Genomic DNA, 16,340 nt, shown 5'->3' with positions numbered 1-16,340 from the left:
AAAACTTTTAAATTTATCTAAATGGAAGTAGTAGGTAAAATATATTCTAAATCTAAATTAGAAGTAAGAAGAAATCATTTCGTTATTCTTTCATAATTTTGTAATTTTTTTTTATCTGATAAAATACAGAAATTCATGCCTAATCGTGATATTAATCACGACCACATATTAGGCAGATCACATACTAACTTTAAAATTTATGATAATCCTCATATTTCTAATGTGTCGTTAATCCTATAAAAAAGCGTAATACCTACAAATAAAAAGTTTGCGGCAAGTTTAAGTCAAAACTTTTAACGCGAATAAATTATGCTATACTGTTGAAAAAAACATGCAAATCCGTCATATATTTCAGAAAGCCTTACCAGAGTTAGAAATACGACCGACGGATTCGAGATGATACGATGGATAGATGCATTGACTGCGTCAGGAGGAGGGGATTGCCCAGAATATGCATTGTCAGGACTACTAGCTGGTATGTTTATATTCATGTGTTCAGTTGGTGACAAAATAAGATGAACACAAACTGTTATGATGGAGTATGGAATTGTGTATGCATTGTTGCTGCGTTATAGCTAAGACATTTTATAGATATGTGTAAATGTATATGTTTCAGCCATCAAAGAGTCTGGTGAATATTCCCCGATCTACCTTGCCACGGATGCAGATGCAAAAGACGATAATATGACTGACATTTTAGTTCACGAGGCGAAAGCAAAACATATTAGACTGGTGTTCATTCTTACAGGAACGTGCCGATTTCGCAGAAGTAAGAACAACATAAAAACTGGTATTAATTACACATCAGATATATGTTATCTCAATTATAACATATATCCCATTCAGCAAATGCCTTAATATATGACTGCATTTAGGTCTTCATATGAAAACTTAAAAAAATAATGATTTGTTAAAAAAAGTATTATCTTGGCTTTTAAATATAGCGCTTTCATACACCACTATAAGAATCAAAATTATTCTAATGCCATTTTCTCAGAAGAGCAAGAGCCGATTGTTGAATAACATTTTCTAGGATGTATGGTTTCTTGTTATTGTGTCCGTATAGCGAACCGTGAAGAAAGTCTAACCATTGTTATATACTTTGAAATTAAATGACAAAGTTTATTTTCATTTATTCTTCAGGCGTAAAACTGCGATATAAAAGAAGTCTCTCGTCCTTTCAAACACTTGCTGACAGTACTGGGGGATCTGTTCACCGTGTTAGCCATAGTGAGGTTACTACAGTGCTCGATCGTATCTTCGAGGTAGGTATATATATTAACGGTCAGTGGGTAATTGGTTGTATCAATTCTATTCATCTCAGCCAAATGCTATCCGGTCTTCTTGCTTAGATAGAATCCGTAAGTAATGCACAGTTTTGAGCCGCGCAGGTGAATACGATGCTTCAATAGATATAATATTGAAAACAAGGGTTGATGTTGTAATCCATTCATTTACGCAATTGATCAATGGATAAATATCTACATTGTGTAAAGTATTGCTGCAAATTGCACATGACGATGACCTATAATTGTTACGCGTCTCCCGTTTTGTAATGCACTGTTTGACACGAAGGATGGATGCATTATTGATCATTCAAATAAGCAAGGAAAATAACGAAAGTGATTTCACTCTCCCCTTGGGGAAAACCCAAACATAAGAGTTCATTTAATGGAACTATTTTTGTTATATTTTTAAGTTGGCGGAAATTCCCAACATCAAGTAGGGCTTTTTAAAGTTTACTAAGTTTTAATTAAACGTTGAAGAGTAAAATTATGATTAAGTATAATTAAATAGTATGCAAATCAAATTATTAGGACTTGAGTACCGTTTTGGATTTTTTTTCGACGTGGTTTATTCTAAATATCGATACAATATTGAACTGTATCTTTTGGTAAAACCACCAGAAAGAGACTTGAATACACTCTTAAACGAGTGTATATCCAGGCGGTTACATAAAATGTAGACACGTATATAACACTGATTTTGAGAACTAGTAGTATTGTTCTAGTTTTATGCGAAAGAACATCTTTAGAGTGGAAATAACTCTGACGCTTAATATCAAAATTGGTCGTTCATATTGTAGTTTTCTAGATACCTTTCAGCTTTGACAAGTTACTCCCTTTTAAAACATTTCACGTCTTGCTTGTTATTTCATCCATACCTTGTTATTCTTTATTATTTTATCAACCTGTTATGCAAATATTGATATATCTGTTAATAGTGGAAAACTTTCAGCGATATGGCTTTTAAATGTATTGATGTCATAACTAAAATATAATTAATTGTATAATAAAGCATAAGGGAGTATTTGTGGATATGTATCTGCATGACATTCAAACAATTATTCCTGTGGAAAAAACTTTTTCAACAGACTTAAGCATTAATATTTAAAAAAAAAAACGACATAATTTAAATATTTCAGAATGACTTTCCATCCTCTGAAGCCATTATCGACTACTTTGTCCTGACTATCTCAGACAATGACACTATGGATATAATTGTGGACAGTGACACAGCCGTCCTCGTTATTACCATCAGTGGACCTAGTCATGAATCACATGCATCGTTATCACTTCCAAATGGTAAGCGTTTTGTCTTGTTGTACAATTGTAGTTTATTTATTTGTATATAGTATTGGTGCAGATTATATGCAAATTATTCCATTTCGAAAACAATTGCAACGATTTGAAGGTCGGTACCTGTATTCATGAAAACATTATCAGGGTCCAATACTTTTAGGAATAAATCTGATATCTTGATTAACATGTTTCAGTGATTTAAAGGAATTTCAGGCAGCGTTCAAATGTCTAACTATTCTAAACATTCCTTTTTAATTTCTATGATTTTTATTTAAGTTAGTTTAAAAAAAGATTGCATGTTTGAATACGAGAATGGTTTCCGGAATGCGGGCCCGTTTATATTCTAATAATATATTACCATAACAGAAACACATACTTTTTTCTACTCTCAGCTTCATATCAAGCATAAAATCACATAATTTCATCAATTTCAAATGGGGGAAAAAGAAAACTTTATTTGCCGGAATTAAGGCATTAACAACTAGGGAAATAGACATGTGATTTTACTTTCTTTGGCTAATATCGTGAGAATTTCCTGGTTTGTTTTGTCATTCTAAGACTTGTCGTTTTGTAGTTTGTCCTAGGAACCATCCAGACATTCCCAACGGATCATGCTAAGCGATATCTCTCCAGCAATAGAATGACTATGTCAATTCAGGTATGCATGTATGTGATGACTGTAGAAATACCTGATACATAGCTTTAATGTTTCCATAAGAAGATAGCTATAAAAAACACTGTTAATTTACAAATGGGAATGCAGATATATCAAAACAACTAAATGGAGAATCGAGTAAAGTAAGACATACATAATTGTTAAAATACTAATGCAAACAAAGAATATCAATAATGATCATTAAGAAGTAATTCGAATATCATGAAAAGAGTCTGCATCAAAAATGATTTTGTATGCTCGGAAAAAAATTGAAATATTTTAGGCAATACAATATTTTTCTATAGAGAATATATAATAGTTTGATTTATAATAGTTCATAACTGTGTCCTTTCGGCAAAAAGCAGATTGATAATTAAATAAAATACACACAAAAAATAACAACTACTATTTCGATATGTTTTAAAGAAACCGTCAACTGGTATTTGGAAATTGACCCGCTATCAGAGTTCCTCATGGAAAGTTAACGTCACAGCCTCCACTAATATTGACATCGACACTCAACTTAAAGAAACAGACGAATTCGGAATATCGTATATATTGGACCGAAACCCTATTGTAGGTAGGTCTTTTTTTCTGGTGAAGTTCTTTGTTTCGTATTGATTAGTGTTTCAATATTTAATATAAAAAAGGAAAACATATTGAGTGTATATCGTTCACCCATCACTTGAATACAAAAGTAAGAGAATTCATTCTTGTTTACTAATCTATGCTTCTAACTCCAAGTCGATAAAATGGTTAGATATTATTGCAATCTAGATCTACAAGACCTGTGTCAACCAATATACGTATAGACAAAATTCAGGTAATATCCCTCTTCAAAGTCAATTAACTTTTACTTATTTTGCAAAATTGACCACAGGTAAAAACTACACCCTGGAAGTCCTCGCCTACAATTTGAACTCGTCGTTCTCATCGTTTAGACTACATCTACTAGACGACCATGGAACGGTCATGTACAATCATCCTGTGCATATCGCGTTTGAGGTTTCGAAAATAAGTGGATATGTACGAATCAGTATCCCATCAAAGGTAAAGGATATGCTCTTTTAAAATCTAAATTTGAAATGTTCTCTCTATACATTGTCGACACATGAATGTGTTAATTCCCTTTCTAATTCAACAAATAATTGTCTGTCTTTGAATATTGATTATTAATTAATTATTACCACTTTCTGTATCACATGTAGTCTACGAAGATCAAACATGCCTTGATCTCTATACAAAATCTTATTGGGAAACATAAATCAGAAATCTACACTTTTAAAAGAAAAAAAAAACAAAAAAAAAAAAAAAAAAAACAGTACGGTTTAAGACTTAAGCACCAATTTAGTGAAACAATGTAATAGTTTTCATATTTGTTTCAGAGCTTCTATGTACAGCTTAGCGGTATTGATCAAAACGGTTTCAAATTTAAACGAACGTCAAGTAAATTGACTACTCCCGTTGGTGTGGACTTATTTGTAGAGCCTATTGTCGGTGAGAATGTTTGACATTTCCTTACTTTTAAAATGACACTGAACGATTTATATTAGAATATTTCCGATATGTTTTGTTTGTACAATAAGCAAACGTCACGTACACGATTGCTAATTGATACTTGTCATCTCTATACAATCATATACATGTATGATAACTCCGTCAACTTAAGTGAGATGCAACTCGTTTGGGTTATAAGGTGAAAGAGTACATATAAAATGGATCAAACGAATAAAAATTCCATTATATTTAATACATTTTAATAACCTATAAATACTGTCGAAGAAAGTAATTGTACAAAACTATTCTTAAAAGATTAAGCTACTCTCTGATTTTTATTTTTCCACATGTGTTATACCAATAGCAATGCATATGCTGTTTTTTTCTGTTTAGTACGCCTTTCTCCGAACCAACGGGTATTTCTTCTATAAACTACGTACATATTTTCCATAATGTCTGTATATTGACATGTATCGAATAGATTGATATCAACATAATAAGAATATACTTGTGATTTACAGGGAACCTTGATGTCGGGATGGCACACAATATAACTTATAAACTAAGTAATCTGGGCATGACCTCTCAGTCTTACACAGTCAGCATTGTCGACGACAAAGCAAGAGTTCAAAATTCAACATCACAACAGCATATATTGCCTGGCGGGAATTCAACAAGTGGACGTTTCAAGATATCGAGTCCCACAGAATTGGAATTAATGTACATATCATTTGCAGTAAAAACTCACTGTTCAAAGATAGATCCTTCCATTAAGTAAACACGTTTTGAAACTATTCAATGCTGAGTTTAAAAAATACCTTTATAACTTTCAAAAGATGATGCATTAGATATTTACTTTGCATAATAGATAATAGTCCATATAGTAATCATTTGCTACATATTTTGTAGAACATACACGGTGAGCGTGAAACGGTCAGGATCGACCTCTGTCCTTCAGTCGAGCAGATCTACAGCTATGGTAAGTTTTACAAGTTAATTATACTCACAACGACACTTTCATAAGAAGAACAGGCTTGATACGATTTCTTACTTATAAAGAAATAAATTAATAAAGTATATTTTCGCTAAACGCTAAATTCATTTAAAATAAGCTTGACTGAATTCCATTCAAATGTAGGACGAATAATTAAAAAAATGGATGAATCAAACATTTATCTATAACAGATCGATGTGTAAGCTAATCAATAACCAGCATATATACGTGTATAAGTCTATTACAAACATACATTACAAGTCATAACAACAATACGATACACATAAAATGATTATCTTCGGATCACGTGATACAATTTGAAATGTGAAACATTTTATACTAGTAAGAGAAACCCAATTGAAAACCATGAATACTAGACGTTAACATGCAATACGTTCAGTTGTGTTATGGAATATTCGTGAATATTTTTTCATGTCATTACATAGTTTACTGGCCCTATATGTTCTTCCTTCGTATCCCGGAAGTGCAGAATGGCTAATACCGGAAGAAACTGTACTTTATTCACATGGTCGGCCACAGCTGTCTTTTCATTTGATATATCAACTTACATGAGCGTTAAAAACGTTTCATTGACCATTGACTCTACCGATAGCCAGCGTTTACATATCAGGTAATACCCCCTTTTGAGATTATATTTGTCATAAATTCATGCACATAAGGTGGCTGAAACAACACCCTACAGACACTATTTTAATAATATTTTAGCATTAACATTTTAATTATAAGAAGCCAAGCAACGTAACATTATGGTGTTCTTTAGGGGGACATGTTGTCAAGACAACTTCACAGTGAATGCTAGTTCGTTAGCTGGACTTAGGTGCGAGACGTCACAAGGCGTTGTAGCAGCAAACCACGAAGTTGTAGATGAAGTGGTTAATGAAGAAGTCATAGAGGACGGTTCTAACGATGCACATCGCAATGTAGGTGCAATTCTATTCTATACATTCATCACAAATTAAATATATGATTCCACAGAAGAATAAAAGGTGGGTCTTTCAGAAAATGTTTTATCCCATAGGAGTCGGACGAAAGAGTTTTTTTTCACATTTAATGAATACAGATACAGGCTTTGTGCTATTCAAGTTCCCTTGGCCATAAATGTAACCAAATTAATAGATTATGCACTTGCCTGCTTAACTAATTTCGTAACTAAGTTACTTATCTAAGAACGCAGATTGTCACAATTCAAATAAAAATAATCATGTACATGTATAATAAACAAACTGCATATGCCACGATGAAACGGGAAAATATTTGTTTTGTTAAATAAAGAACATTAGATACTGTTTAACTCGAAAAACACTATTAAAATGTAGTTTTAATGCTATTAGATACCATAGTAGCGAAAGCGATCCCACAATTTGACGCCATCTGCAATACTGTGGTGTAATTTAGGCCTAAAAATAATGTTTTCGAAGTGACAAGGCTCCTTTGTAATTTTTGGTAGTGACAAAATGTCTCAATTAATATAGGTATGCGACTTATCCATTTATGTCATTTAGTATCCGAGGGGAAGTCACTTCATTCCGGATATAAAGTTGTTGGCTCTATTAGTATTGTACATAAGTTCCGCAGAAGTTGACCATCAACTGTTTTATAATTGAAGATGACAGTAAGAAAAAATATAAATATAATAAAAATGTTAATAATATCAAAATTATCGTTCATGAATAAATTGTTCATATGTTCATTTTTCTTATTTCATTACAGACATTCACAGCATAATGTATATATATGATTATCATTAAGTAGCGATATGTATTATATTTTCTTTAAATACGTAATCGTTATGAATAATCAATATGTCTTGACAGGAGAGTGAGTCAAATGAAGAGCCTATCACCAACACTAGTTCAAACATTGGACTTGTAGTTGGTATCGCGGTCGGATCTGCAGCTGTCATCGTCGCCGTTGCAGTTGGAGCAATGATATTTAAAGCATGTAACGGGAAAAACAATAAACTGTCACAGAAAGATACATTCCAAAATGTGGACATGTCAACGCCAGCATACAACTCAGCCAAGATGCATTACAATTACAGATATTGAAAATCAGTGGCCCTCTGAGATATTTTGGAATATTTAACCTGACTATTCTTAAAAAATTGAATGAATCGTATAAACCGTAAATGTCATGGATTGATAACTTGGTCAACTTGGAGTAAGTTTGATTTCGTTGAAGCAATATGTATAATCGATTCTATTAGCTTGTCAAACAAAACCAAACAAACAAATTAAAGCATTTCATTAACACCACCCATCCCAAAAACAACAAACAAGCAAAAAACGAAGATTGCGAATTGCTTAATGGCTTTCATTTAGAAAATTGTATTTCTACCTCAATAGGTTGGTCTTATTCAACTCACAATGCATGAAATAATCATTACAACTGTTGAAAAACATTCAGTTAAACCACACGTGGAATAAATTCTAAATGCGTTTTGATTGGTTGACACGGTGACCGTTGACCGGAATTATTTTTTAATCAATTGGCTCAATGCAATTCGATTGGATAACACTTGAAGGTTTCTTCACGATATCCTCGAAATGATAACGCATAGGAAGTAGTTCGCAGTTGTTTTGTTATATTCTTGAATATATATATATATATATATATTATATATGATTGCTTTGAAAGAATAAACCTACTTATTTCTGTTATTAATTGTAATAAATTTTTATATTTCCAGTTTTGCATATTAATTAGCGGCACATCAAATTAGGCCATATCCTTACACCACACCTGATAATGTGAAAGGCACACACGTTGACACAAAACAGTTCACGTGGAAATAGGTCATACAACACTTAGTTATTGTACATGTTATTTCTTTCACTCTCGTTAGTTATTTGTTTTTGTAATGTTTGAAAAATAACTAACATGAGTGAAACACTATACAATACCCACTCGTTGTGTAACCTCTTTGTATTAACCACTTTAACTAGTACATTTATTTTTGTATAACCAGAACATTGTTTAATACCAATCCATGATCAATCTGTTTAATGGGAATACATTAATGTTGTAGATAAATATACTGAATATTTCAAGCTAAGCTGAAATCAGAGCCGTATCATATAATATTTAGTATGCTTAGTTCACACCAACGGCGAATGCAGCGCTTTAAATTAGCGAGCAAAGCGCCGTCATTTTTGTTTACTTTTCAAACAATATCACGATCTCTTACGCTCTGATAAGCTCTGATACGCTCCGATACGAATTGGTTGCCGCTTTGGGGACGAATTATTTCCCGACTTGTAACGGTTCCTCACGCTTTGGTCACGCTTTGGTCACGCTTTGATCAGGCTTTGTTACGCTTGAAATCACGCTTTGATAAGCTTTGTTACGCTTTATTACGCTTTTATGCGATTATGACGCTTTAAATCAGGCTCTGATACGGTTTTCAAGCTCTGTTATGCATTGTTACGCAAAAGCCTATATAAAGATGCTGCAGATCCACAAAATCATTGCATCTTTGAAGAACACGATGGCGGAACAACAAGATACAGAGGTTCCAGATGTACCAGAGCATGATATATCTGAAGAAGACATGATGTTTGTCTCCCTATTGTTTAACTACATCCTAGCCCTTGAGGAAGGAGAACTTCTCCCACACCCAGTTGTCCGTGGCAGACAGGTCCTCGACTGTCTCAGCACCCTCACCCGACTTCCCGAGAGTCCTCTTTAGGCGGCTCATCTGGGTACGGTTGGACTTGTAAAAAGTTTTGAGGGCTGCCACCTCAACACCCATGTCAGCAGCTTTGTCCTCCCCTAGCTTCTCTTTGTTCTGCGGGTCTTTATAATCTGTCATTCTCTTTGAGTAGATGGAGGGATTGTCTTTAAGCCAGTCAATGACCTCTTCTTTTTGCGCCTCTGTTAGTGTTGCATAGTAGTAGGGTTTGTTCGTACGTTTTTTGCGGGCTGCTGCTGCTGCTGCTATTTATAGGGATGGAAACAGAACGGGGGTATCGTAGGAGAGCGTGAAAGAGCGTGAGGAAGCTTACCAAGCGTAACAAAGCCTAACACAACGTGTCAATTCTTGGTCAAAGCGTCTCAATTCGTGGGAAAGCGTGAGAGTCCTTCATGAAAACGTAACAAAGCGTAACAAAGCGTGTCTGATCTTCATGCCAGATCGTAGCAAATCTTGAGAAATCTCAACGAAGCGTGTCAAGTGGTGACAGACCGTGAAGAATGGGGTCCCCGCTTTGAACCAAGCTCTGTTAAGCTTTCCTACGCTTTGAGTCAAGCTTTGTTGAGCTCTTTATGCTTTGTTAAGCTTTGATACGCTCTCGGCGCTTTAATCAATTCGTGACAGAGCGCGCAAAATTTTTAAACAGTTTAAAATTTTTTGGCGCTCTAGCCGAATGTTCAACTTTACTCCAAGCTTTCCCACGATCTATTACGACCCTGACGCTTTAATCAAGCTTTGTTACGCTTTGGTGCCGCTTTACACGCCGCTTTAAAGCGCCATCAAAACGCCGTTGGTGTGAACTATGTATAAGAAACAAATAATATGTTGTGTTGTAATTTTATTATGAGATACATTTATGTATTTGTTTTTAGTTCTCTTTTAGTTTTATATATGCTACGCTTTTCGTAAACGAGCATCCATATTGCATCCATGTACAATAAGTGTAAAAAAAGGTATACTCAATATCAGGCGGTGTATACGACAGAAAGGTCTGAATATATTTTTGAGTCTGACACAAATCGCAATAGTAATTTGGGATAAAAAAGATGAAACAGATACGCTGTATAATGAATAAAGAAATTTATAAATAAATAAATATTACAACATACATTATATATATTTGTGTTTTTTTCCCCCTAAAATCTTTACCGAGACACTAATAAATGCAGCACGATGACTCCTGTGGCATTTTGACCAATCACTGATATAAGGAAGTAGATTTGTAGGCTTTACGGCCTGGTATCGTCTATGTATATATTCGAATTCACAAGCGCAAAGCAATAACATTTCAATTAATTCTGTCTAAAGCACCTGTAATTGATCAATTTACATGTCGATAAACGCGATAACTTTGTCTATGTCAGAGTAATGTATTGCCTAGCTTAACGTAGAAATCGATCGGTCTCACGGTCAAAAGAGTAAGATGTCATTTAAGTAAGTCTAGAGCAATTGTTCGCAACGGTTTCTATGTTAAAGCAGTAGTAAATGTACATATACAACATTCATGTCACCGTTTCTATGTTTAAACCGTAATTTATCTAGGACTTATTCTATTGTACCTATGCTAAATTATATGACCCTATTTCAGAGTTAAAGCTGCTGTGTATTTGTCAGTAATGTTTTGGTAGTAACTAGGCGGTCGTGTATTAGTTATTGGCAGTTAAGTCATTCCTCTATAACATACGTTATCCTTCCCTAGTGTAGGGTAGCCTGTGGAGCATAATTACAAAGCATGGCGGTCATGTTCTTGATGTTGATTTGGTCAGTTTTAACTGCTGAATCTGGCGCGTTTAAGCCGACCATTGGTCAAGGAGATGACCCCTCTATGTACACTCACGAGAGTATTACACTGGAGGGAGTGGAGAGGGCGGCCGCCAAGTTTCTGACTTCAAGTGGAATATATAACACTTCAACGACAGATCCTCAAATCCTTGTCAAGGAATATTTTGGATCAGGTAACTAATGTACTTCTGGTTGATTTCAAACGTCTTTCAATTGAGCTGTTTTCAGTATTTATCATAATGTATCACGAAAAATGACGGTTAATTTAACTTATTTTTTGAATAAATAAATAATTCAATTCTACATGTAATTCGTTAATTAGTCGCTTTGTTAGTTTTAATTTGAATATATGCATAGAAGGTTATTACCTTGCCCGTGACGTACCGAGATGTTATTGCGATAATGGCAGTCTATTTTAAATTTGTCTTTATGGTTACCCGTTTTTTACCTCTAATAAGTAAGGAACTGACCATTATGGTTTTTTCTTAGTCTAACAAATCCCACGCATTTCGTTGTTCTCCAAAACGTGGGGACACACAGCCGTGGTTATGTACAATATATTGGACCTACCGACGTTGAAGAAGACTGATTACATACAATTAAAGTACATGGCCACTGTGCGTAGACATTATTTTGTTTCATGAGAAAACGAATTTAGATAACATAATTTTAATTTTGATTGTATTATATACACACGACCTTGATAGACACGTTCTGTATATTTGTTATTTCGCAATGTTGATCGACCGATCGTACCGAACTACAGAGTCATGCCATGTAATGACATGGGTTTGCGAAAAAAATGTTTGTGCTGTGTACGGATGAGGTATGTGCGTTGTGTCGTGCGATCTAACAACTATCTATAAAGTGTTGGCTATGGATGTGATCAGACAAATATGTAATAGGATGTAATTCTCGATTGAAGAAATGTGTAATTAATAAAATTAAACTTTGTTTCCTGATAACCCAATATCACAGATACGGCCGGTTACCAAGCCTACCAGCTAAGAGCTCGGGAGTTTGCAGAAGCCGTAATGAAGGTCTACAAGACACATCTTACCAACCCTGACTACACTGTCAACTCTGAGAGGATAGTGGAAGGTTTGTCCCTTCTTTCTGAAGCGCACATATTGATGAAAAGAATAAGATCAAAGAAATAAATAACAACACGTTAATTTAACAAAAAAAAACAAAAAAAAAACAAAAACAAAAAAACAAAAAAAACTAAATTTAACAATGACAGCAAAAGAAATTATTTCTAAAGGTATGAGAAGTCCTTCCTCAGGACTTCATTATCAATTGTGTTTGCAATTTCAAAAGGATGCTTCTCTTTTCATCTAATTGATTGTTTATTTCGGTAATGGAATTGGTTAAGTCTGTTTTGAAAAGTACGGATTAATAATAAGTTTGAAAATTTGCCTTCTACTTTTTATACAGCTGATAGACTTGTAAAGTCAACTAGACAAGAGATAGCGTCAATCTTATCAACAGCATCGTTAAATAATTCATCGATGAATCTCGTGGTGGATAAAGTGGGGAAATGTTTAATGATCATCCAGTCCTTCTACAGTAACACGAACTGGATAGAGATGATGGTGAATGGTAGACAGTCGTATCTAAATTTCGGTGAGTGTACATACATACAGTGGTTGCTGTCATTGTCCTTTTAACTCTAAATAATAAGGGTTTTCGATAGTTTTTGGAAAATAAATTTCGATATTACTGCGTTATGTAATTATATCGCTGATTTTTCATAACGACAAACAGCATTGGAAAAAAAATTGATCTGTGTTTTGATAATCGATAAATTTGTTTGTGTTGTACAAAATGACTTTTGTTGATGTCATATATTCTATAGGGATTTTTTGGGGAAAAAAGAAAAAAACAAATTAACTATAAAATTGTTTTTCTCATCACAGGAACCCTCGCCCCCTTTAGCATGAATGTTGCCAAGTCCGGAACAGTGACATGCCGTAACTGTGACGACAGTGTCGCTAAGTAACGACATTTTCCCCTGTATTGTGTTTATTTTATCAGTGTATAATTCAATAAAAAACGTTAACAGCCTAGAGCTATAATGTCTATTCCCTTTATTTATAATATCCTTAGAGTACGGATTTATATTATACAATATAAATGTCAGATAAGACATTCCATGTATTATCTTTGTAGCTCCTGTACTAAAAACTTGTTGGTGCACGACCGTTTGACCAGTGGCTATCTATATGGCCAACTGTATTATCCGAAACCGACAGGTGAGTATGGATATTGTACACAGGTGATATAGAGGTCAGTGATATTATCGTTGTTGGATATTCATATAAAGCTACTTCAATACACGTTTTACAGAGGTGTTATATTTCAAACTTAAATCATTTGAAGAACTTACAATGTATATCTTTAGAAATGATATTCACTATCTGTTCTTCACTTCTCCTTCGGCTTGATAACGTGGATAGGTAGATTTGCCTTTGATGGTAATTGTTCCATTTATTCGTTATGCAATGATTACGTAATTAACGTATCTTTAAAGGAGTCTTTCTTGATATGAAAGATAGAATTGAACAGAGGTATCACAAAATCACACGAATGACACATATCACATAACTATATTAATCGGTGCCAATTAAATCTGTCACAGGTGTGTAACTGGGAAATAGCTATTTTGTTATTCACTGTTGTACAGGGACTTTTAACAAAGACAAGGGAAATTGTAAATCTGGTGCCTGAAGTAGATATTCTCTTTTTACGGCGTGTTGTTCGACGGTAACAGGAACCATAGGTCTCATAAACAATATCCTATCAGTTTCTAACACTGACTTTGACTGCAATCGCAGTATATTTATAACAGCTATTACATTGCATTATTTTATATATTGTTTATGTATAGATGTATATGTCTTAACATTTGAGCCGATCCTCTCGCTACTGAGGGTAAATGCAGTCACGGTGGACAGGGTGACCTTGGAAAGAACACAGCAGCAACTGGTGGAATAAACAAGGAAACTCCGGACTGGACCTTGTCTCCGCATGCGCATCTTCATAATATTTCAGGACTGACGGCTGTCAAAGCGACGGAATCTTTCTTCATGGATCCAGGTAGGATCTTACTATCTGTTCTCGACAGATGGTTTTCATATTCACTCTTTCATTATGCGATATCATTTGTTGATATATATACATATCAAGCCAATCGGGAGCCTGAAGTTGGTTCCGAGATCCGAGTTCCATTGATGTGAAACGGAACTCGGAACTGGTTCCTACTTCCGTGTATCTTAAACGGAACTCGGAACTTGATTTCCGTTTTACTTAAACGGAACTCGGATCTCGGAACCAACGTCAGGCTCCCTAGACAATTACACTTGTATTGAAATCATTTACATTTAACTTACAGTGAAGATATTCTTGTTATTATCGTTCTTTCAATATTTTCAATACATGTTATTGGGTCATTGAAACGGTAATTGTTCTTGCTCATCAGCATAATTCCGAGTCTCTCATAACCACAAATGTGACTTTACTCCATATTAAGGATATGCATATATAAATATTAGAATAGCAGAACAGAACCAATGACAATATTGGTTTCAGGTAGGAGGGTTTGTACGGATAATTTTATACCATATTGCACCAGTGGTACATCATCTGACAATGATTTACAGCTTTAACAAAGACAGATAGTCCTATAACGGTGTCACATATATACATGGGTAGTGGTCTGCAGTCACAGCATAATTCGAACTCAATGTCAAAATCTATTGAGGAATATAAACAACTAATATAGAGACCTTGGAATTCGTACAAGGATAATACGATCAGCTGCTTCGAAGAGTAGGCATACTCTGCTTCATCGTCGTCTAAGTCTTCTTGACAACCAAACAAAATATCAACGCAGTTTTTATCAATTGTCTTTTTTCTCCCCTTCTATCTGTGTATATATCTTTTTCTATCCATCATCATGTGAGTTGCTTTTAAGGATGTGTTAAACAAACAATCAAACACACGGAACACAATTTCTAATGTTAGGAAGTGAAGCTTGAACGGTCTTTGGCTGTGGATGTTTTGTGTGCTAGTTATGTGATTGGTTTGTTAGATCGAAAATGAATAGAGTGTGTTGTTGCTACCTTAATATATGCAATATATATAAAACATTTTCGAATGATTCATCGTGCTCTAATTACAGCATCAGGGTTTCTGAAAGATGTTGCTCAGACAACCGTTATGGACATTCTTAAACTGAATAACATAAGACACAGACACTCCATGGGATTTGTGGTGGACGTCTCAGAATCTATGGCTGACGATATAAGGGCTTTGAAGGAAACGCTTATCAGTAAATTATCTTCAGTGATTGGAACAGACAATGAGCCAGACCATTATGTTTTGTCGACTTTTAGCGACCCTGGTAGGTTTCAATTCTACATCGAATTGAAATTTAACCGAATCAAATTAACTTATAAGCAAATTTTAGTAAATTTATATTTAATTACAAACGTAAAAATTAAATTAAAGAGAAAATGCAAATATACCCTTGTTACTTTTTATATTCCATTTTTTCAAGAGTTGAACAATGATTTGGAGTATAATTACCATAACTATACTTTAAATATCAAGTGTGTACATTAAAAAATTATATACCTTAGTCTGTATGTCTTTCCACACTACCACAAATAATAACAATGAAAATTTAGTGTGATGTATTCTGTCCTTCTACTGTACCTGCATCTTAAAGCAAACAGAACCAAAGTTGCCACAACGGCTGATGGAAATGAATTGATACGGTGGCTGGACAATATAACTTTGGTACCAGAGACTGACTGCCCGGATTATGTCATGTCCGGAATTCTAGCTGGTATGTAAACATATATTTATGTTATATGTCAGGTTAAAATGTATGCAGGTGTGAAAAGAAATCAATCTTCTACTTACAGTAAAAACAACCCATTGGCAGAACTAAACACGAGATAATGAATGCGTAAAAGTTGAAACACGGATAACAAAGAAGAGAAAATATTTAATAAATAATGAATTACAAAGACAATATAACATAGAAATTAATGTTTTATCAGTATCGATAACTATCTAAAGGAATCATTCAGAATTTTTTCAACTGCGATT

The 16,340-nt window shown here is 34.2% G+C and overlaps 3 protein-coding genes and 1 long non-coding RNA gene across 4 annotated transcripts; all 4 read left to right on the top strand.

The window, feature by feature from the left end:
• Nucleotides 1-3,172: 3,172 nt before the first annotated feature.
• LOC117315555 lies at nt 3,173-4,276 on the top strand. Its single transcript, XR_004529716.1, has 3 exons — nt 3,173-3,240; nt 3,664-3,817; nt 4,118-4,276. It is a non-coding gene; the product is annotated as an uncharacterized LOC117315555 (long non-coding RNA).
• A 1,983-nt stretch (nt 4,277-6,259) lies between these two features.
• Nucleotides 6,260-8,311, top strand: LOC117315553. Its single transcript, XM_033869795.1, has 3 exons — nt 6,260-6,359; nt 6,510-6,669; nt 7,564-8,311. Exons 1-3 carry the CDS (start codon nt 6,298-6,300, stop codon nt 7,795-7,797), a joined length of 456 nt encoding a protein of 151 aa, XP_033725686.1. The 5' UTR covers nt 6,260-6,297; the 3' UTR covers nt 7,798-8,311.
• Nucleotides 8,312-11,172: 2,861 nt separating this feature from the next.
• On the top strand, nt 11,173-13,224 carry LOC117315308 (von Willebrand factor A domain-containing protein 7-like). Its single transcript, XM_033869455.1, has 4 exons — nt 11,173-11,395; nt 12,201-12,323; nt 12,660-12,848; nt 13,142-13,224. Exons 1-4 carry the CDS (start codon nt 11,173-11,175, stop codon nt 13,222-13,224), a joined length of 618 nt encoding a protein of 205 aa, XP_033725346.1.
• A 203-nt stretch (nt 13,225-13,427) lies between these two features.
• Nucleotides 13,428-16,082, top strand: LOC117315307. Its single transcript, XM_033869454.1, has 3 exons — nt 13,428-14,321; nt 15,406-15,627; nt 15,955-16,082. The coding sequence occupies exons 1-3, from the start codon at nt 14,312-14,314 to the stop codon at nt 16,080-16,082; spliced, it is 360 nt and encodes a 119-aa protein (XP_033725345.1). The 5' UTR covers nt 13,428-14,311.
• The last annotated feature ends 258 nt before the right edge of the window (nt 16,083-16,340 follow it).

Source organism: Pecten maximus, chromosome 17 (genome assembly GCF_902652985.1).
Source record: "Pecten maximus chromosome 17, xPecMax1.1, whole genome shotgun sequence".
Lineage (NCBI taxonomy): Eukaryota > Metazoa > Mollusca > Bivalvia > Pectinida > Pectinidae > Pecten > Pecten maximus.
This window is presented reverse-complemented; position numbering and strand designations above follow the sequence as displayed.